We start from the raw sequence: 21,877 nt of genomic DNA on the forward strand, positions 1-21,877 counted from the left end.
AGTTTTGGTAGAAGAACTGATTATGTGACTCTCCTTAATCCATTGTGAGATGAACAGCCTCTTCTGAAACACAAAATAAATAAACAATAGATAACGGGAAATTATTGTGGGGTTCGATCTTTCAATAATTTATGACCCACGATATCTCGTTACTCTCACATCCGTCCAAAACTCGTTATGCTAGCAAAACCCTTTCAGCAGGGGAAATTTCCATGATGTGATCCATATTGGAATCTCCAAAATCAGTGTATTGATTTAAGACCCAACTCCCAATTTTACTTTTCAAATAGGCTATGATCATCGGCGACATGTGTTTGTTGGAAATATGTGACATCAACTTGTCGGTTGTCCCCATACTTAGCAAGGAACAGTCGTACGTGTAATAGACGGACGTGTATCCAAACTCCCTCAATAGCGTCGGCCGACAAAGAAATTTTCATGATGTCATCCATATTGGAATCTCCAAAATTAGCGCATTGATTTAAGACCCAACTCCCAATTTTACTTTTCAAATAGGCTATGATAATCATTGATGTGTGTTTGTTGGAAATATGTGACATCAACTTGTCGGTTGTCCCCATACTTAGCAAAGAATAGTCGTACGAGTAAAAGACAGACGCGTATCCAAACTCCCTCAACGATAGCATCGGCGGACAAAGAAATTTCCATGATGTCATCCATATTGGAATCTCCAAAATTAGCGCATTGATTTAAGACCCAATTCCCAATTTTACTTTTCAAATAGGCTATGATAATCACTGATGTGTGTTTGTTGGAAATATGTGACATCAACTTGTTAGTTGTCCCCATACTTAGCAAAGAATAGTCGTACGAGTAATAGACGGACGCGTATCCAAACTCCCTCAACGATAGCGTCGGCGGACAAAGATCAAATAGCAGAGTGAGTGGGAAAAAGAGACATGTAAAAATAGATGAATGGAATTTTTTTTTTTCATCGCTACGAAAATAGTTATACATGAATTGTTATTGATGATGAAAATATTTTTTGTTGATTAATTTTTCTAAGCGATATAAACAATCATTTTTTAAGAAATGTTCTTGAAATTGCTCATTTTTCACGAAACTAACACACCCTAAACTATGGTGGCGAGCCATTGATCATTTGAAGTACCTGGAAATTTCCCAATTCGGCAACACATGCAAAATGCACACTCCGCGAATCTTGGAATCAAACTTCAAGTGGGACCTGCCAATATCTGACAATTTAAATAGCGGTGGCGGGCATCCTTGGTTCATCAGCCTCTTCTTTCCTAGCAACAGCAAACTGGTGGAGCAGATTAGGAGGAGAAGATGATCCTGTCGATGGCCTTCGTTATTCCCATGCTTGTTTTTGCAGCTGCAGCAGAATCATCTCCTCAGAGTCTGGCCTGGCCAGGCTGTCCGGACACATGTGGCAATCTCACTGACATTCCGTATCCTTTCGGAATCGGACCTGGCTGCTCCTTGGATCCCCGGTTCGAGATCGATTGCCAGCAAACTGATGGCATCTCTACTCCGGTACTTAGGAATTTGAGCGTGGTGCTGTTAGATATCTCGCTACCGGGTAGTTCATACTCTCCAGGCCTCATTAAGGTCAGCCAGCCAATATTGTACTCCCATCTTAATTGTTCGACCAACCAGAAAAACGACGCACCGGCGGACTTAAGGGCCAGTGACAGCGTCTTCAGGTATTCCCAGACTCACAACTATTTTGTTGCCGGAGGTTGTGACAGTCTGGCCTTGATGGCTGGCACTGACACCCCGAGGGCGGTAGTAGGATGCAAGTCTACCTGCGATGGAAACGGGACTCTTGGGTTCGACCAGTGCTCTAGTGGTACTGGTTGCTGTATGACTTCTATCCCCGATGTTATCAGCAAATACAGCGTGGAGTTCAAGACTCTCAATGGCGAAACCATAGCGCCAGGGGACGTAGGATGCAGGTACGCCTTCTTGGTCGCGAAAACATGGTGGTATCAAGCTGATTTGCACAGTTTACCGCCAGATGTTCCGGTGATGCTCGAATGGGCGATCACCTCCCACGAGTATATCCTGCTGAGCGAACAGAAAAACGGTCGAGGCAATGACAGTTCCGCCTCCTGCTATGCACACTCGATGCCCGGGGCTCGGAGTCTAATATATTGTTCATGCAATCAAGGCTACAGAGGGAATTATTTTCTTCCCCAGGGTTGCCAAGGTGAGAATAGAACGTCCACTTTTATTTTGTATCTTAGCCTTGTTCGTTATCCCAAGCGAGGTAGGATGATGTGCAGAGCTCGAAACCTACGAAAAATCTGCGAATTTATAGCTTGAATAACTATATTTTTTTGCTTCTTTCTTTGATCCCATTCATCATTTCATGTCGACCAGATATCAACGAGTGCAAAGAAGATCCGAGCATCAACTGCCAAGGGAAGTGTGTGAATCGATCGGGGTCATACGACTGTGTAGACAATAAGATCATCACGATGATAGGTACGTCGCTGTATGCTCCTTTCTTCTCCTGGTCACGGAATGCGACTTTCTGTGCATACACCAATTTCATTTGAGATTCTGCTAGCACAACAATCTTTGGACGGCCGTAAGAATAACAGTAAGATATGGCAGGCCGTAAGTTCTTGAAGGAGTTGATATCACAACAAGTCTTAATTAATTATTAATTATTTTTCGGTGGTCCAAAACAGGCTGTTAACCCAATAGTTATCGAAAGTCTGTTACATAACCAATTCTCTTTCATTTCTGCTCAAATTAGATTGTATTTCCATAATATGTGCATTCGACTGTGCTTTTAACTTAAATCCAAGAGTGTAGAAAAGCTCGTCAATTATTATCTACTAGGATCCTAAAACGATGGCGGTCGACTTTTTATTACACAGGTATCGGCGCAGGTGTCGGAGGCATAATATTACTTTTGCTTTTTTGGAGATTGTTCATATTCTTGAAACGAAGGTGTGAGGCAAAAACAAAGCAAAAATTCTTCAAACGAAATGGCGGATTTCTAGTGCAACAATGCCTATCTTCCATTGAAGACAATCACATGGAGAAAGGCAAGTTATTCACATCAGATGAGTTAGATACGGCCACGGACCATTTTAACGAGAGTCGCATATTGGGTCACGGTGGTCAAGGGACTGTTTACAAGGGAATGTTGTTGGATGGAACGATTGTTGCGGTGAAGAAATCCAAGGTTGTTGATCATGGACAAGCCGAGCAGTTCGTCAACGAGGTCGTTATTCTCTTTAAAATCAATCACAGAAATGTGGAATCTGTCTGGAGAGTGAAGCCCCTATTCTAGTATATGAATTTGTCCCCAATGGAACTCTCTACCAATATCTTCATGATCCAGAAAGGAAATTTCATGTCTCGTGGGAAACGCGGTTAAGAATCGCCAGTGAAGTCGCTGCAGCTCTTTCGTATTTGCACTTTGCTGTGGCCATACCGGTTTATCATCGCGATATCAAGTCATCAAATATACTTTTGGATGAAAAATATCGAGCCAAAGTGGCGGACTTTGGAACTTCCAAATCAATTACCGTAGACCAAACTCACTTGACAACAATGGTGCGAGGAACCTTTGGATACTTGGACCCGGAGTACTACCGAACAAGTCAATTTACAGACAAGAGCGATGTCTATAGTTTCGGGGTTGTCCTTGTCGAGCTACTAACCGGAGAAAAGCCAATTTCTCAACTAAGGGCGGAAGAGGGCAGAAATCTATCCACGTACTTTGTCATTTCGATGGAGGAGAACCGGTTGTTCAATGTTCTTGATAAGGAGGTACTGGAGCATGGCGAGAAAGAAGAAATCATTGTGGTCTCTAACTTGGCGAAAAGATGCTTAAATCCTAATGGAAGGTACAGGCCTACAATGAAGGAAGTGGCCATGGAATTGGAGCGTGTACGGTCACTACGAAATCCCGTGGTCATCCGGCAAAATGATGAAGAGGCTGATCGCATTAGAACTGGATCTGTATGTGGTGCAGTCTCCACATTGATGCTATCGGAAGCAGATGTAGGGCTAACTTCGTGGTTATACGATCTACCGAGATGAAGACGCATGTCGTTGTTTGTGTCCAATTTCCTATTGCTATGAAACCGGACAGTTTCTTTATTTGACTCCACATGTGAGTTATTGAACAATGTCGATTACATAAAGAAGTGCTCACAGATGATATGCTAAATTCATGCACCCTTTTGATATGCTCTTTGTACATCTAGTATCATTGAAGACAATATCATCTCTTCTTGATTTCTTGTTAGTCTGCTTTAGCTTTTCACTGGGGTGTACTACTGTGAATGTCTCATAAGTTTAGCCAACTACTTGATTTTCCTTGCAAGTACCAAAGATGGAGAGTGACCCTCGGATTTTCAATCTCTGCAATTTTGATAAGAGAAATGCGTTTCTGACAGTAATATTTGGAACGGTACAATCTCAACCGTATATCTACACACTAGTATCACGTGTTTTGCATAAAGCACTTATTGATTGGGAGATCGTGAGGTCAGTAATAACTGACAGAACTATTATACTATCAATCTAGCAGCTCCCTTTTGACAATATGCTAGTTATACTTATCAGGGTGCATTTGAATGCATCACAAAGTGGTTTTGACCCTTTAAAGTTCCTTAAGTAAAACTTATAGTAGTTTATAAAATCTTACTGGATCACTTTGAGTCAAAATCTACATTGGCAAAGCCTAGAGCCCAAGGCAACTACCCTTTGATTTGGACTTTTGTTATGGAAGGTGATAGAGGGTTTAATGAATTTTTTATTATTTTAACTTTCAACCTTACCCTCGTTAAACTATCAAATTTCTAAGTTTTAGTATCCCTACCTTCTAGTATTGCACTAACTCCTATGCCAAATTTCTAATTCCTAAACTTCCTTCTCATCTTATCATTTTTAAGTTCTCTCTGAATCCCTTTGCTTCTATTCTCCTCATCTTTAATTCCAGGTTTGCGCCTTTAGCCGATGAACTTTATTTTACCTTTAAATGTCCATTCACGATCCTATTTCTTGATTTCTTGTCTCTGCAAAGACAGCCCGACAACCAAAGCATTTGCAATAAGAATAATTGTGCAAAAAGTATTACACCTGTTATGCGACAACCAATTCAGTCCCGAGCCTTTCAATTGTGCCAATTTTAGTCTTAGACTTTTTGGCAATTTGCCAATGTAGTACTTTCCAGCTAATTTTGGCCGAAAATAACTCATGTGAAGGTCTATGAAATTTATAAATTTCACTTTCCGCAATTTCCCTTCAATGGTTGTTGGCCATCCGCTTGCGACCAAGCAAATTCCTCTCGATCATTATCTATAAGATCAAATTCTTGAAATTGAAAAGGGCCACGACACCCTCGCTAGAAGCCGGCGACTGGCTGCTCGCGCGATTAGGTTAGGGGGACCCTTGCCTATGGCCGGTGAGGGATGCCCTCGCCCAATGCTAGTGACCGGCGGAGAGAAATAGGGAAAAGGAAAAAAAATGAAAGATGAAAAAAAGAAAAGAAAAAAAATTCAGATTATAAAAATTATCCACATCAATAATGATCGTGCCATGTAAGACGACATACACTAATTGGATTGCCACATGAGCGATTTTTGACCAAAATTAACCGAAATATTTTACATTATCGGATTGGTAAAATGTTTGGGATTAAATTGACAAATTATCAAAATGTTTAGTACTAAATCGGCGCATTTGAAAAGTTTGGGACTAAATCGTCAAGTTGTCAAGAGATCTAGGACTAAATTGGCACAATTGAAAAATTTAAGACTGAATTGATCACTGTCCAATAAATTTGGGATTCTTTGGACAATCTTCCGATCGAGACAATCAAGACTTCTATGCGCCCCTTGGCCCTTATGCCGCCGTAACTTTATTATTATTTTTTGTTTTTTATTTTGGTCAAACGCCATTACTTTATTCATTCGTCGTATTCCAACATGAAATTTCGGAAGTAATTTGTTCGCGATAAATTCTTTGTGATTTACGAAATTCTATGTCCTTTTGCAATAAAGCTTGGATATGTCCCCAATGAAAATCAGTATAGAAGCGCTCGAAAACATCCTTGAACAATCCGAAACAAACCTCGTACCAGGGAAGCAGTCACTGCAGCTGTCGTCATGACATGGAGCAAGCCCAAATCTAGAAGTTATCGACACCGTCAACAATGGAAGCGCTCCCATTCGTGCATCCTGGGTTCATCTATGTTAAGACCAATCCTCTCATTCTTATCTCAGCTTCAAACTGAATACAGATTTGGAGCAAAGCACATCCACCAACAAATCAAAACGAAAACGGGACGATGATGACGATGATACTACGAGTATTGTCCAAACTAGTCGCCGTTCATTGCCTTGTCTTTCTACCGCCGCCGGTCGCCGCGGCAGCAGCTGCCAATGAAATACCAGATCCGCCTCCCCCGGTGGCCCTGCCCAACTGCAATGGAACCGGGTCCGGCTGCTTCCTGGATGAACTCTACGAGATTGAGTGCCACCGTGGCAGCGAGAGCAACCCCGTGGCCACGCTGAAGAACCTCATGAATGTGACTGTGCTTGAAATTTCTCTGTCGGAGCAGGAAAACGCCGAAGGCCCCCACGGATTGATTTTGGTCTCTTAGCTGGTCCTCTACTCCGACCCGAACCTGCCGAACTGCACGGGCGGAACAGCGAACGGCAACATCACCACGTCGTTGAACTTGACGGGGAGTCCCCACATGTACTCGCAAAGCAATATCTTTGTGTCCGGAGGGTGCAACAACCAGGCGTTCATGGTCAACCCCAGCATGAAGTCCGGCGTTGTTGGCTGCAGGTAGACTTGCGCCATCAACAGCACTACCAGCCTCGAGCACCGCGTGAACGGAATTGGCTGCTACATGAACACGATCCCGTTTGGGCTCCAGGCGTACGATGTGGATTTCAACATTTTTGTGTGGACAGTTCGTCGACGATCGCTGTTGGATCGTGCAGTTAACATTAGTGCTCTAACGAATCGAAAGTTTTGAATCCCTGAATTGAGCATACAATGCCAGTTTGATTCTTACTCCGGTCAAAATTAATCCTACGAACTGTCCACAAAAAAATGCAGGTATGCCTTCTTAGTGCTTCAATCACGGTGCGATTTTCCCAGCGACATGACCGATACACGAGCCATACCATCGCCTGTGCCCATGGCTCTCGAATGGAACATCTTCAACGAAACGTTTGTCAAAATGCCGATTTCGTTTCGCGAGCACGACCAATACCATTATTAGGGGGCCAGCTACTCGTGCAACCAACTTCAACATCCCATTCCACGGCCCTAATTACGTGCAATGCTGCTGCACGATTGGCTTCGCCAGGAATCCCTATTTACCCGGTGGATGCAAAAGTGAGACGACCTGATATTTATCTCTTCCCTTAGAGTGTTTGGTTAATTTACATACCCCAAACTAGTAAGATGGATCATTGTCGTTATCAGATCTTTTCACTTTACATCGTACTTAGTACTTACCAAGAGATTCTGATCTGACGAGGAAATGGATTAGAATGCAGACAGTGTTCTAAGAATGTCGTTTGTAACCTTTCTGATTGCTGGCAGATATAAATGAGTGCTTATTCCCAAATGACACCTTTTGCCCGTGGAAGTGCGGGAACCGACCTGGTACATGCGTCTGTGTAGGAAACAACACTGGCGTCGCCCCGATAAGTAAATTTTACGCTCTAGATCATCTGTCAATAGAGGTCTAAAAATTCTGATGAGTCGCTATACTTCTGTTCCTATACATTTCTCCTTAGTTCACGCGCGACAGTTTCGTTTTCTTTTCATTCAAGAGGCTAAATGCAATAGAATCGTTGGTCTAATGTTCAAATTTTAACAGGAAAATCATGTAAGATGATTGTAGTTAGCTCGAACAAATTAGAGAGATTTCCCTAAAGCGATTGTTCTCGACCTTTTTCATGAAGGTGCTGGCAGTGGTTTTGGAGCCATATCCTTTTTGGGATTATTGTGGTGGTTATACAAATCATAAAGAGGGGGCATGAAATCAAGATCAAGAAGAAGTTCTTCAAACGAAACGGCGGTCTTTTGTTACAACAGCAACTACCTCGTGACGAAGGCAATCACATGGAGAAAAGCAAATTGTTCACTTTGAAAGAGTTAGAGAAAGGCACGGATCATTTTAATGAGAACAGGATACTTGGTCAAGGTGGCCAAGGAACTATCTACAACGGAATGCTAATAGATGGAAGGATCGTTGCAGTCAAAAGATCGAGAATTGTAGACGAAGAACAAGGCGAACAGTTTGCCAATGAAATTATGATTCTCTCGCAAATTAATCATCATAACGTCGTCAAGCTATTGGGATGTTGTTTGGAGACGGAGGTTCCGCTTTTTGTTTATGAAGTTAGTCCAAGTGGAACTCTTTATCTGCATTTGCATAATCCGACTGAAGAATTTCTCGGGTCATGGGAAATGCGATTGAGGATCGCCACTAAAGTTGTCAGAGCTCTTTCCTACTTGCGCTTTGCCGCAGCCATACCCATTCATCATCGTGATGTCAAGTCTTCAAATTTCCTTTTGGACGATAAGTACCCGGCCAAAGTAGCGGATTTCAGAACTTCGAGGTCTATTGCCATTGATCAAACTCACTTGACCAAAGGGGTCAAAGGAACCATTGGGTACTTGGACCCCGAGTATTTCCAAACGAGCCAATTCATGGACAAGAGCGACATGTATGGCTTTGGAGTAGTCCTAGTCGAACTATTAATTTTTTATTAATTATTATTTATTTTTTGGGGTACAAAATAGACTGGTGGCATAACAATCATTTAAAGACTGTTATATAATTAATTCCTTTAGCAAAGAAAATAACAAAAAGTTCAATTCTAATAAAGGATAGGAAAGAAAATTGAAAAATAAGGGAAAATCTTAAATTAATATACATGTGATAAATATATCCAAAACAAATTTTTTTATCACAAAAATCTCAAATTGGGACACTTGTAACAAATTTGCTCTCTGTTAATTTCCGTTAAATTTTACCGTCAAATTACTGACTTAACCCCAGTTTGGGATAAATCTGATAAAATAGAAGGGTGGAAACCAAGTAAAAAGGCACTATGAATTTGATAAAATAAAAAGATCTTAAATTGGGACAGATAAAAATTAAAGTGTGGACGCGCCACTAGCACTTTCATATAAGAGGGTAGCTAGCCAAGCTTATTATGCTGGACTACCATTTCTTTATTACTCGGTCATGCGCCTAATCCTATATGATAAAGTTATTGTGGCGTGGCCCTATATATGTCAACCTTAGTTTATAATTTATGAAAACTTCATGTTTAAATCATATATGACATAAGAACGTCGATGTATTCCATGGAACAACTTATTTTTGCTAACTGTTGCATCAAGCCTATCTAATTGAATAAGCCGCGTATGCCCGACTTAATGTTAGGTGACCATATCTTAAAAGGCACCAAAGACAGATTTCCAGGGGCAAATTTTTCTTCTTCTGGAAAAAAAAAAAATTCTAGTACATTGATGCTAGATCCATGAATATTTGAAATCACAATTAGTGGAAATCCTTTAGTGTGATAGGGGGGAAAGTTACTAAAAAAGCCCTAAATCTATTGCAATTATATCAATTCAATCCTAAACATTTTTTTTACCTATTTAGTCCTAAACCTTTTGCATTTGTCTTAATTCAGTCCATTTGGTCGGCCGGCGCTGACATGGACAACTTTTGAGATTTTTTAAATACTTTTTGAATTTTTTTATTTTTATTTTATTTCTCTTTATTTTTGTTCTTTTTCCCACTTGCAAGCGAATTGTGGCTGGCGAGGGTCGCCAGAGCTCATTGGCCACTAGGCAAGGGCTCTGTGGCCGCGCCTCACCATGGTGTTTGTGAGGAGGGTGGGTTTCTGCTCAAAATGCGAGCTTTTTTCAAGGGATTCCATCTTTCGCAATTTGCGAGGAAGGTATTTCCGTGAGGCGTAGCCATGAGAGAGGCGGCCTTGCCCAAATCTAGGCGAGGGCAGCCTTGCCAGGGCCTCGTCGGCTGCTAGTAAAGGCAGCCATGGCCCGGCCATGGGCGAAGCCGCCTTTGCCCGCGGCTTCTAAGGCTATCCTCGCCCATAGCCGCAATGGCCTCGCCTAGCGACCAACAAGCTTCGGCGACACTCGCGGGCCAATGAAAAAAAAAAGGGATAAGAAAAAAAAAAGAAATACAAAGAATATTAAAATATTGTTAAAAATTGTTTACGTCGGCTCCGGTTGGTCAAATGAACTAGATTGACATAAATACAAAAGATTTATGACTTAATTGAAAAAAATAAAAATGTTTAGGACTGAATTAGCACAATTATAATATGTTTATGACTTTTTAAATAATTTTTCTACGACAAGCAGTCGGTACAATTTGAAATTCAATGACTTGATGGTGACCTAGTAATATTTTTCTCATGAATGTTTTGTTTTTCATCCATATGTCAAATCACTTTAAATGATGTTAATATCTTATTTTTTTGGATACAAATACAATAAGAAGATTTTTGGCATTCTTAGGATGATGACTTCCTAGAAACATCTTGGCGGCAATTATGATATGTTTCATGAAATTATTGTGAAGTTTCCATGAAGTTATTTGACGGAAAGAAATAAAATAGAGAGAGAGAGAGAGAGAGAGAGAGAGAGAGAGTATGAATGGGAAAAAGGAGACATGTAGATTAAGGTATGTCGGGAATAGGTGTGGCAAGGAGTATAATAAAAAATGAGGTGATTTTTATTGCATTGGTGCCAATTTAGTCCTAAAATTTTTTTTGCGTTAATTCAATCCTAAACATATTGCATTGATGCCAATTCGGTCCTAAACCTTTTGCATTGGTGCCAATTCAATCATAAACCTTTTGCATTTGTGTCAATTGAGTCAATTCGGCAAATTTTGGCCTGAAATTGCTGACGTGGATGTCGATTTTCCTACGTGGCACGACCGATACCGACGCGAAAATTTATTATTTTAATATTTATATATATTTTTAATAATTTTTAATTTTTGTAATAAAAGTGCAAGAAAAAAAAATAAAAAAGAAGAAGGAAAAAACAAAAAAAATTATTAAAAATATTTTAAATGTCAAAACATCATTAAAAAATACCAACATCAATGCTAGCTGTGCCATGTAGGATAACCGAAGTCCACGTGAACGATTTCCAGCCAAAATTTGCCAAATTGACTCAATTGGCACAAATACAAAAGGTTTAAGACTGAATTGGCACAAATGCAAAAGGTTTAAGAATGAATTGATGCCAACAAATGTTTATGAATGAATTGGCACCGATGCAATAGGTTTAGGACTTTTTTGACCCATTCCCCGATTTTTAATGGGTGACACCGAAGTCCTATATAGAGTTGGGTATGCATAGACCTTGCGGATCAAGTCCAGTTAAACTATTGATCACATGGGCTTTAGGATGAAATTCGCGTGATTAATAGTTCGGATGATGTCGGTCCATAAATCTATAAATCAAGTGCATGCAATATTTCGTTTTTTAGGAGAGTATCATCGATAGACCTTGCCTTGTTTTCTATTTCACTCTTTTTCCTGATTTCCTTCGGTTCTCTCCTATTTCTTCAATGCTCAATCTTATGTAATAAGAGTTGAGATTCTATCTAAATTTGAAAAATCTGAATATTTTCTTATCGAGCATATTGACAATCGCCTCAGACACTCATTAGCCAGACTATTTATAAAGATCAGGTCCAGACTAGTATCCTTTGTGGTGAGGACGGTTCTTTTAAGTGCACTAACTTATACACAGGCTAGTAACGATATCTTCAGGAACTCCCAGAGTCAAAACTATTCTGTCGCTGGAAGTTGCGACAGCCTGACCTTGATGGCCAGCGTCGATTACCCGATGGTGGTCATAGGATGCAAGTCTTCCCGTAAGTCCGAATCATCACGGCGCCTTAAGGGTACTACCTGCTGTTTTGCTTGGATGCCCGATGAATTTCGCCGGAGAGTCTGTGGAATTGAAGACTCTCGATGGTAAAGCCACAGCGACTGGGGATGAAGAATGCAGCTGCGCCTTTTGTTCGAGAGAACATGGTGGAATTACGCGGATTTCTACGGTTCACTGCCCGTTCCAGTGGCGCTCGAATGGGGGATCATGTTCGATGAGTATGAGCTGCTGAGTACTAGAGAAGCCCCCCGCAATCACGACTCCATCTCCTGCCGTGGGTACGCGCTGGCCTGGAATGCTACTCGAATATCTTGTTTTTGCCGGGAAGGCTACAGAGGGAATTACTATCTTCCTCAGGGACGCCGAGGTGAGACTAGAATGTCCACTTTTATTTTGTATCTTAGCCTTCGTCTTGTTATCCAAAGCCAGGTAGAACGACATGCGAGGTCTAAACCTTCAAAAACCTCCCGATGTGGGACAACAACTTCAACAGCAATAACATCTATCTTCTATCGAAGACAATCATGTGGAGAAAGGCAAGTTATTCACCTCAACGGAGTTAGACACGACCACATACCATTTTAACGAGAATAGGATACTAAGTCGGGGTAGTCAAGGAACTGTTTACAAGGGAATGTTGATTGAAGGCACAATCATTGTGCTCAAGAAATTCAAGGTTGTCAACAGAGGACAAGTCGAATAGTTCATCAACAATATCGTTAGTCTCTCGGAAATCAATCGTAGGAATATGGTCAAGCTGTTGGGATTCTGTTTGGAGAGTAAAGTTACTTTTCTCGTATATGAATTTGTACCAAGTGGAACCCTCTACCGATATCTTCATGACTCAGAAGGAAAATTTCCCGTTTTATGGAACGTGCGGTTAAGAGTCCTGAGTCGCCAATGAAGTTGCCGGGGCTCTTTCATCATCTTTTTACCATGAAGTGAGGGAGACATGTAGACTTCTATGGTGTCGTAGGGACAAGATGCCCTTGTCGTATTCCAACATAAAGCGTCGCAAGCAATTAGATGATAAAACCCTGTGTAATTTACGACATTCTATGTTTTTTTGGGGACAAAAATTAACACGCCCTTAATGAAACGAGTCTGAAGTAACAGTGTTTGCAACTTCCGACACTTTGCATCGAAGTATATGAGCTTATGCAGGACAGCCTCCAACCCAAGGCATAGTGGCCTGAGGCATAACGGACAAACCGACATCTACGAACTGGCCGGCACCTGTCAAGAGGTAAAAACAAGTTATAGCTGATGAGTGTGTAATTTGTACAGTATTCATCTTGGTATTTGATGAGAAAGGCAAAAGGACAAAAAGATAAAGTAAAAAAAGGGTTTCATGCCTGTTCTGCGATGTCTGATCAAAGCTTGCCCGGAAATTGTATGTCCTGGTCTGGAAGAGGTTAAGGTGCTGAGATGGGAGATTAAATTCAACCGAATAGTATTCCATTTATTTCTCAAAAAATAAATAATTTAAAAAATATTTTTTTAAAATAATTGTTTGTATCTATTATAAAAATAAATGAATACAAAATCTATTCATCGCGTTAAGATACACGTATGGATTGTATTAGAAAATTTACATATTGAAGAATTGATGTAGTGTGGAGCTATTAATATATACAAGTTGATCTATAACTTATTAGTTTTAATTTTTGAGTGAGAGTATGTCTAACTAGATATATCGATAGGCTCGGACTTGGCTTTTTTTTTACGGTCGATTTGACAACGATGAAGTTGAGTTGATAAAAATATTTTTTATTGATTAATTATTTCAAGCAATATAAATCATCCTATTTAAATTTTTTTTTCTAAATTGTTGAAGATTTGTTCATTGTGTCGGAAATAGGTTCTGGACGAAGCTTCCTAGGAAGAAGGGATTGTTGGAGATCAGGTCGTCGTGGCCAGCACCAGCAGGAAAGCAACTCCCCAGAGTCGCCCCATTATTGGCATGGGCTGTCGGCAAAATCATCCTTTCGACAAACCTAATAATTTGTATGCAGAAAATCTCTACTCCATTCCATATGGAATATACTCTACTAATATATGCATTTCCATTTTTTTAAATTGAGGGCCTCATATATAAAATTTAAGATAACGCCGATACTAGATTTGAAAATTCTCACATGATAGAACATTTTCGCTAAACAATCAAGCTATGAGTTTTACAAAATATTTAAAAATATTGATCTAAAATGTTAGATTCTCAAGACGTGACGGGTCGAGTGACTCGAGAGTGCACTACCGACCTGGTTCCGCGGTAGTGCACTTCGGGGACAGGCCCATAAGCGTGGAATTGATACTTCCTGCGGGAGCTGCCAATGTTGAAAACAAGAGATGAGTGTCGCGAAGGCAACTCAGTCCCAATAAGCTTTATAAAAAGAACTCTTTCTTCTCCCTCTTCAGCAATTGACAGTAGACAAACAAGGAAAAAGAACGAAGAAAACAAAGAGAGAGAAGAGAGAGGCGATCTTGCGTGCGCACTCCGAGCATCTCCACGAGTCAAATTAACTCCGTTTGGCGGGTCCTCGTAATGGTTTCCAACTTTTTGTTCATCTATAATTGAAAAGAATTTTCGTAGTTGAGCAGAAAACTCAGACTAGTGTAAAATTCTGTCTGCCGAGTTCATTCTAGAGCTTAATGAGCCATGTAATCAAGTGGTAATGAAAGTTTAGGTTGTCGTGGAGCCGTGGGATTTTACACAATCTGATCTGGACTTACTTTCTTGTAACGATCCGATTCAATGAGGGCAGCGAATGCTCGCCAAGGCCAAATGGCTCGGACAAGGAGCTGCTCCTAACAGGCTTCTAGAATAGCAAAGGGGGAAGGAATGAAGCTAATTATACACCGACTAGAGGGAAAACGTGTATGATATGTATAAATTGGAATTAACTCACTTAATGTATTGTCCGCTTTTGCATGTTTCATGTGAGTCTCACATTATTGTCCTTTGCAGTACAAGCAGACACTTTTCCAAGAGGACACCCATCCTGATAGTGCGTGACATCTCTAGATTAACTCACTTGAAGTATTGTCCACTTTTGCCCGTCTCATACTGAGCCTCAAGGTTTTGTCCTTTGGCGTATACGTAAGCATTTGTGCTCTAGCCTGAGCACGCTTAACTTTAGAGTTTCAAAGGAAAGCTTGCCATTACATTAAAAGACACCTCCACGAGTTAATTACAATTTTCACACACACACACACACATTCCTAGTACGTTCACCCTATTCGGTGTGCAATTTGGTTCATTTCTATCTCCTTCGCCATCCTAGAAGTTTGTAGCCGCTCCTTGCTTGAGTTCTTTGGCTCTGATGATCACTCTTCGCCCTTCTCGGGCCAGATCATTACATTTTTAATCCGAATGAAGTCTATTGTAGGGCTTATTTAGTTTGACAATTCCATAGCAGTAGTGTGCACGAAATCTGATTCATCGGCTTTTCTTTTCTCGCAATAGCAAACTGTGGGAGCAAATTGCCCAGGATGAATTGGACGAAGATGTTCGTGATGGTGTCCTGCCTTCTTGCTATGCTTGTGATCGCAGAGCAGATTTATTCGTATGTTTGCCTATATGACCAGCCGGATGATGCAGCAAAATCGCCTCGTCTGGACTGTCCGAAAAATTGTGGCAGTCTGAAAAACATTACATATCCTTTTGGAATCGGACCTAGGTGCTTCTTGGATCCCCGGTACGAAATCGACTGCCAGCAAAACCACGGTCCAGTACTCAAGAATTTGAGCGTGGTGGTGTTAAAAATCTCACGACCGGCTAGTTCAAAATCCCCAGGCCTTATTAAGGTCAGGCAGCCGATATCGTACTCCCATCTAAATTGTACGAGCAACCAGAAAAACGACGCCCCAGTGAACTTAACGGCCAGTGACAGCATTTTCAGGTACTCCCTGAGAGAAAACTATTTTATCGCCGGAGGCTGTGACAGCCTGGCCTTGATAGCCAGCGCTGATACCCCCTGGGCGGTCGCAGGATGCAAGTCTTCCTGCAGCAGAAACAGGGCTATTGGATTCGACCAGTGCTCTAGAGGTATTGGTTGCTGCATGACGTCGATCTCCGACAAAATCGGTGCATACCACGTGGAATTCAAGAGTCTCGGCTGGGAAGCCGTAGCCGCAGGGGATGCAGAATGCCGCTATGCCTTCTTGGTCGAGAGAAAATGGTGGCATAAAGCCGATTTGCAGAGTTTACCGCGGGACGTTCCAGTGGTGCTCGAATGGGAGATCACCAACGATGATTTCAACATGGGGCTATCCCACTGCATCGCGACCTTTAGAAGTACGTTACTGCCTGTTCTTTTTGTTCTTTTTCCTGGTCGCGGGCTGTGGCCGTCTACATATACACCAATTTCATTTGCATCAAAGGCGAAAAATATTCCGAATCTCTGCTTAATGTTGCCTTTCATAATCTGTGTATCAAACAATGCTTTTAACTTAAATCCAAGAGTGAAGAAAACTTCTCAGAACATTTTCTGTTATGCTCCTAAACCAATTGCGGTTGACCTTTTTTGTTACACAGACGTCGGCTTGAGTGTCGGAGGCGGAATATTACCTGCTCTTCTTTGCTTCTTGTGTGTATTCATCAATAGAAGGCGGCGGGCAAAGCTCAAGCAAAAATTCTTCCTACGTAATGGGGGACTTCTGTTGCAGCAACGCCTATCTTCTATTGAAGACAGTCACATGGAGAAAGGTAAGTTGTTTGCCTTCACGGAGTTAGACAAGGCCACCGACCACTTTAACGAGAATCGAATACTAGGTCAGGGTGGTCAAGGAACTGTTTACAAAGGAATATTGATGGATGGAACGATCATTGCGGTCAAGAAATCAAAAGTTGTCGATGCAGGACAAGTCGAACAGTTTGTCAATGAAGTCTTTATTCTTTCTGAAATTAATCACAGAAATGTGGTCAAGCTATTAGGATTCTGTCTAGAGAGTGAAGTGCCTCTTTTGGTATATGAATTTATCCCCAATGGAACTCTCTACCAATATCTTCATGATCCAGATGGAGAATTTCCTATTTCGTGGGAGACACGATTAAGAATTGCCAATGAAGTTGCTGGGGCTCTTTCGTATTTGCACTTTGCTGCAGCCATACCGGTTTATCATCGAGATATCAAGTCGTCAAATATACTTTTGGATGGCAAATATCGTGCCAAAGTGGCGGATTTTGGAGCTTCCAGATCGATCACCATCGACCAAACTCACTTGACCACAATGGTGCGAGGAACCTTCGGATACTTGGACCCGGAGTACTACCAAACAAGTCAATTTACAGATAAGAGCGATGTCTACAGCTTCGGGGTTGTCCTTGTCGAGCTACTAACCGGGGAAAAGCCAATTTCTCAGATAAGGGCGGAAGAGGGCAAAAATCTATCCACATATTTCGTCATTTCGATGGAGGAGAACCGCTTGTTTGATGTTCTTGATAAGGAGGTATTAGACCACGGCGATAAAGAAGAAATTATTGCGGTGTCTAACTTGGCGAACAGATGCCTAAACCCTAATGGAAGGCACAGGCCTACAATGAAGGAAGTGTCCATGGAGTTGGAGCGTATACGATCACTACGAAATCCGGTGGTCGTCCGGCATAGTGAAGAAGAGATCGATCGCATCAAAACTGGATCTATCTGCGGTGCCGCCTACACATTGATGCAATCGGAGGCAAATGTAGAGCTGACTTCATGGTTCTACGATTTGCCGAGATGAAGATGCATTTGGTTGGTTGTGTCCAATTTTCTACTGATAATGAAACCTGGCAATCTCTTTATTTGCTTCCATATGTGAGTTATGGAATAATGCGGATTACACTTAGAGAAGTGCCCGGAAATGATACACTAAATTCATGCACCCTTTTGATATACTCTTCGTTTATCTAGTTGTGCGGTAAAATTTTACTGGATCACTTCGAGTCAAAATTTCCAGAGATTATCGAGCTTTCGTTCCAAGGGAACTTTAATGGAGTACTAAGCATATACCTAGCGCGGGCTCTTCCAGAGTCACATCGATCTCAACTTTGAGGTTTTGATTTAATCAATTAAATATGCATCAATTCAATTAGGAGCTGTCATTAATCTGTTATAGGTCGATTAGAAATATTAGTAAAGTATGGGAGAACATTTTACTTATGTGAACCAGAGATTTCATAAATATGGTGACTTGATTACGTTAGATTAATTAAACACCCTTTCGATACCTTTTCTCTTAATTCAATTTTTTTTTGCAAGAAGTTTTGCTTGATTTTAATTATAAGCCACTAACATGAGAATGATGATCATGCTGGTGAATAACTAAAGCAATAAAGTGCAAGAAAAATATCAAAACCTCAAGGACTCAAAATAAACCAAATCAAAGTCTCATCAAAATGGGGTTCCTACAAACCACAAAGGAAAATATGAATGCAACACGATGCATGAACTAATTATGAACATGAAACATTTATAAACAATTTTTTTGTACTTTCTATAATTAAACATGATATTAATTTAAATTTCCTAAGACATTAATGCAATATTGAGTCAAATTTCTATGCCTACATGAATTCCAATATTATCATGAATGAACCATTATACTAATGACATGTGACATGAACTATTTAGATGCAATCTACATGTAGACTAATTCAAATGACGGGCAAAATAATTATGAACTAATCTATCATGACATGCAAAGTATGTTACATGACCCTTAGCATACAATCACTAAATAACACGCAATGTATGATAAAAATAATTAATTTTACATGAGATTTTCATGCAATATTTTACAGATTTTCTTTGTGTGCTAAAATAGGAAACTGCCTAATAGGGGTATCAAAACCGAAATGAAAAATTGAACCGAACTGCAAATCGAATCGAACTGAAAATTTGTGCGTTTCAGTTTGGTTTGGTTTTCGGTTCAAGTAATTGAAAAATAACCATTTTTTTTCCAGTTTGGTTTGGTTAACCAAAACGCATTAAAAATCTTCAAAATAACAATTTTTTTATTTTTCTTTTTTAGGGTTAAGGACCGGCGAAGCGATTGGCCACTAGTTAAGGGCCGACAACCCTCGCTGGTCATGGGTGAGGGGTCGCGGCCCTTGCATGCCCTCATTTTGGTCGGTGAGGACCGCAACGCCCTCGTTCGGGGGTCGCCAACCCTTAGCCAATGCTAGTGGCTCTTTCGGATTTGAACCACAAAAGAAAAAAGAAAAGAAAGAAAAATAAAAATAAAAATGAGAATAAAAATTAGAAAAGGAAAATCAAAAACCAAATTGGATTTTTTATTTAGTTCCTATTTGATTCAGGGCGAGAGTCGATTCAGTTCAAGTTTCCGCTTAGATAACGAATGCCTGGGGCTAATTGTCTAAGGATTTGATAGGTTACCTGATGGGTTCTCGCCAGCAGGGCTTGAAGATGCTCAAATAATAAGCCCATGGGGGTCTTCGCCCAAGAATTTGATGGTTGCCCAACGAATCCTCTCTAGCAATGCTTGAATAAAATTGAATGAAGAGTAAGGGTACTGGGTTTCTCGCCCGAGGCTTTAATAAGTTGCCTAGTGGGTCCTCGTCATCAGGGCTTAGATATTTCGAAAATTCAAGAATATTTCGACGAATCACGAGACTTCAAAGAGCAACTCGAACATAAGGAAATTCTTTGGTTTTCGAGGAAACATTACCGGTCAGAAACAATTAGAATAGAAATATATGCATTCATTAAAGAAATAGACAATTAAAGAATATTCTAGAATGCACATTTCAAGATCCATTTCTAAAATATGGCATTTATGCATTATGATTTTACGATGCTTACATTACCATATTTCCACTAGAGAGAATTATCATCAAGATAATTTTCACTCGGAATGCGAATCTCTAAAAACTGCTAAGAGTTTCGTGACTTGAAATGGCTGTCGCACACGCATCTTGAAGGATATTGTGTGCCAACCATCAATGTGAGAAAAAAGAGATTGATGTTACCATCATTATGTCGACAAGGGCCAAATTTTCTCGCAAGCGGTACGACCTTACCAATTTGAGAGGTCATTTAATAGGACCGTAATACGGGAAAATAATATATATGCTCCCTTATGTATTGTGAGGTCAATTTAGTTTGTGTTAACTGGCTAATACTCGATATTACAATTTTAAATTTGACATAATATCTGAAAATAATTAGGCAAAGCATGCCAAAAATGTAGACTAAATTTCAATTTCTAAAAATAATTTGATGTGCGAAAAATTCAGTACTAAATCCTATTTTGAAGAAAAAGTTTTCCAAATGAAAAATCATAAAAAAAAAGTAAATTAGAAAGTAGGAACGCGAAAAAAAAAATCCTAATGATCAATGGAAAAGGATAAAATTAAAGAAGGAAAATTTCAATTCTATAATGAAAAATGATAGAAAATAAAATTAAAAAATATTGGCATAAAGAGAATGTCTGGAGAAAATAGAATGAGAACTGAAAAGAGGGGGAAAATGGACGACTGACTAAAAGGGCCTTATAAATTTAATCAAATACAAAGATGTAAACTCGAGAAAGAAAGATTTACACTGTGGAGGCGCAAGTGGGACCGCACTTCCATGAAAAAGGGCAGCTTCTTTGTCTCTATCATGTGCTTAATCATACTATATTGTTGTGTGGTCCTATACATGTGACTTGTACTTCATATTTAAATTATATGTGGCATAGAAGAAAATTCAGAAGAAGGACATCGCAAGTATCAAAGTTTGTATACGACGTTCAGTTTGGTATCAATTTTTTTTTATCACTTAAGTACCAAATTTTTTGAAAAATAATTATTTAAGTGCCAACTTCGGTTAAATTTGCCGGAAATCTTACGTGGCATCTACGTGGCTCGCCGGATAATCATAGTCAGCAATAGAAAGCTCAAAATTAATAAAAAAAATTTCACATAATATTAAAAAATTAAAAATAAGTTAAAAACTAAAAAGAGAAAAAAAGAAAATACAAGTTGTAGCGGGAGTGTGGGGGATGGCTGGTGGGGGTCACTGAGCCTTGGCCCTCGACACTGTTTGAGGCCTTCCTATCGTTTTTTTTATATAGTTTTTATAATTTTTAAAATTTAATTTAGTTTTTTTTAAAAATAGCTTATTTTGTAAAAGGTCAATCCACATGGACTGAATTTTACGGAAAAAAAAATTACCATGTCGAGGCCACGTGGACTTATTTTTTAAAAAAATTTCCTTGTGAACTAACTTTAAAAAAAATCCATTTACTATTAAAAATTAATTAAAAATGCCACTATTTGGCCGGAATCTCTCACCATTGGCACTTAAGTGATCATTTTTTTTTCCAATTTGACACTTAGTGGCCCGGCAAAAAATTTTGGTACCAAAGTAAACACCGTACATAAACTTTGACACTTCGGTTGTCCTCCTGTCAAGAAAATTTAGTATATTCAATGGACTAACTTATTTGTGCTGATTATTGTGTCAAGCATATCTTATTGAGTAAAAGGCATATGTCGACTTAATGTAAGAAGATCATATCTTAAAGAAACTAATGCAACAGTTAATGGGTAATTTTTTTTTCTTCTTGTTCTAAATTTGTTTTGTTCATTAATGCTAGAGATAGTGGGGTAACTTTAACATTTTTAAAAGTAGAAAATTAGTGGAGATTCTTTAGAGGGATAGCAATTTTTTTTTTTTTTTTGTTGGTCAAAGGATAGCAAAAGTTGAGTGTGGCCAATATAGTGTTGTTCATCCATATGTCAATCACTTTAACTGATTTTAATACTATTCTGTGGATACAAATACAACAATACAAGAGGTTTGGCGTTCTTAGGAGGATGGGTTTATAGAAACATACGGGGCTCATGAAGTTATTGGGGAAATTTCCATGATTTCATGAAGTTCCTCCCAATCCTTGAGGGCCGGTTTAAGAGGCATCGTCCTAGGAAGCATGAGTACTCTCTAGGGGGCTCTGT

General features: G+C 39.9%; 3 protein-coding genes across 4 annotated transcripts; all 3 read left to right on the forward strand.

Annotated features, from left to right (window-relative positions):
• Nucleotides 1-1,236: 1,236 nt before the first annotated feature.
• Nucleotides 1,237-4,245, forward strand: LOC115734115 (wall-associated receptor kinase-like 1). Its single transcript, XM_048271003.1, is given in 4 exon segments — nucleotides 1,237-2,194; nucleotides 2,368-2,472; nucleotides 2,874-3,254; nucleotides 3,257-4,245. Coding segments are annotated over 4 exon segments (2,160 nt in total). The 5' UTR covers nucleotides 1,237-1,311; the 3' UTR covers nucleotides 4,048-4,245.
• A 2,059-nt stretch (nucleotides 4,246-6,304) lies between these two features.
• Nucleotides 6,305-8,754, forward strand: LOC115729725 (wall-associated receptor kinase-like 8). The gene is made up of 3 exons (XM_030660357.2): nucleotides 6,305-6,547; nucleotides 6,617-6,807; nucleotides 7,941-8,754. The coding sequence occupies exons 1-3, from the start codon at nucleotides 6,305-6,307 to the stop codon at nucleotides 8,752-8,754; spliced, it is 1,248 nt and encodes a 415-aa protein (XP_030516217.2).
• A 6,397-nt stretch (nucleotides 8,755-15,151) lies between these two features.
• Nucleotides 15,152-17,719, forward strand: LOC115734116 (wall-associated receptor kinase-like 2). 2 transcript variants are annotated; one of them, XM_030664703.2, is made up of 2 exons: nucleotides 15,152-16,231; nucleotides 16,472-17,719. In XM_030664703.2, the coding sequence occupies exons 1-2, from the start codon at nucleotides 15,427-15,429 to the stop codon at nucleotides 17,656-17,658; spliced, it is 1,992 nt and encodes a 663-aa protein (XP_030520563.2). In that variant the 5' UTR covers nucleotides 15,152-15,426; the 3' UTR covers nucleotides 17,659-17,719. The 2 variants fall into 2 exon arrangements, with proteins under 2 accessions (XP_030520563.2, XP_048126958.1); XM_048271001.1 differs by having other exon boundaries at nucleotides 15,716-15,836; nucleotides 15,926-17,718.
• Nucleotides 17,720-21,877: the final 4,158 nt, after the last annotated feature.

Source organism: Rhodamnia argentea, chromosome 10, assembly GCF_020921035.1.
Source record: "Rhodamnia argentea isolate NSW1041297 chromosome 10, ASM2092103v1, whole genome shotgun sequence".
NCBI lineage: Eukaryota > Viridiplantae > Streptophyta > Magnoliopsida > Myrtales > Myrtaceae > Rhodamnia > Rhodamnia argentea.

Bases quoted from the DNA above. Each gene is read 5' to 3' on its own strand.
- LOC115729725 (XM_030660357.2), top strand. From the start codon at position 6,305: ATGACGATGATACTACGAGTATTGTCCAAACTAGTCGCCGTTCATTGC. The intron at 6,548-6,616 runs GTGCTTGAAATT...TTGGTCTCTTAG, and splicing joins AGAACCTCATGAATGTGACT to CTGGTCCTCTACTCCGACCC. The intron at 6,808-7,940 runs GTAGACTTGCGC...TTTTTCATGAAG, and splicing joins TCCGGCGTTGTTGGCTGCAG to GTGCTGGCAGTGGTTTTGGA.
- LOC115734116 (XM_030664703.2), top strand. From the start codon at position 15,427: ATGAATTGGACGAAGATGTTCGTGATGGTGTCCTGCCTTCTTGCTATG. The intron at 16,232-16,471 runs GTACGTTACTGC...TTTGTTACACAG, and splicing joins CTGCATCGCGACCTTTAGAA to ACGTCGGCTTGAGTGTCGGA.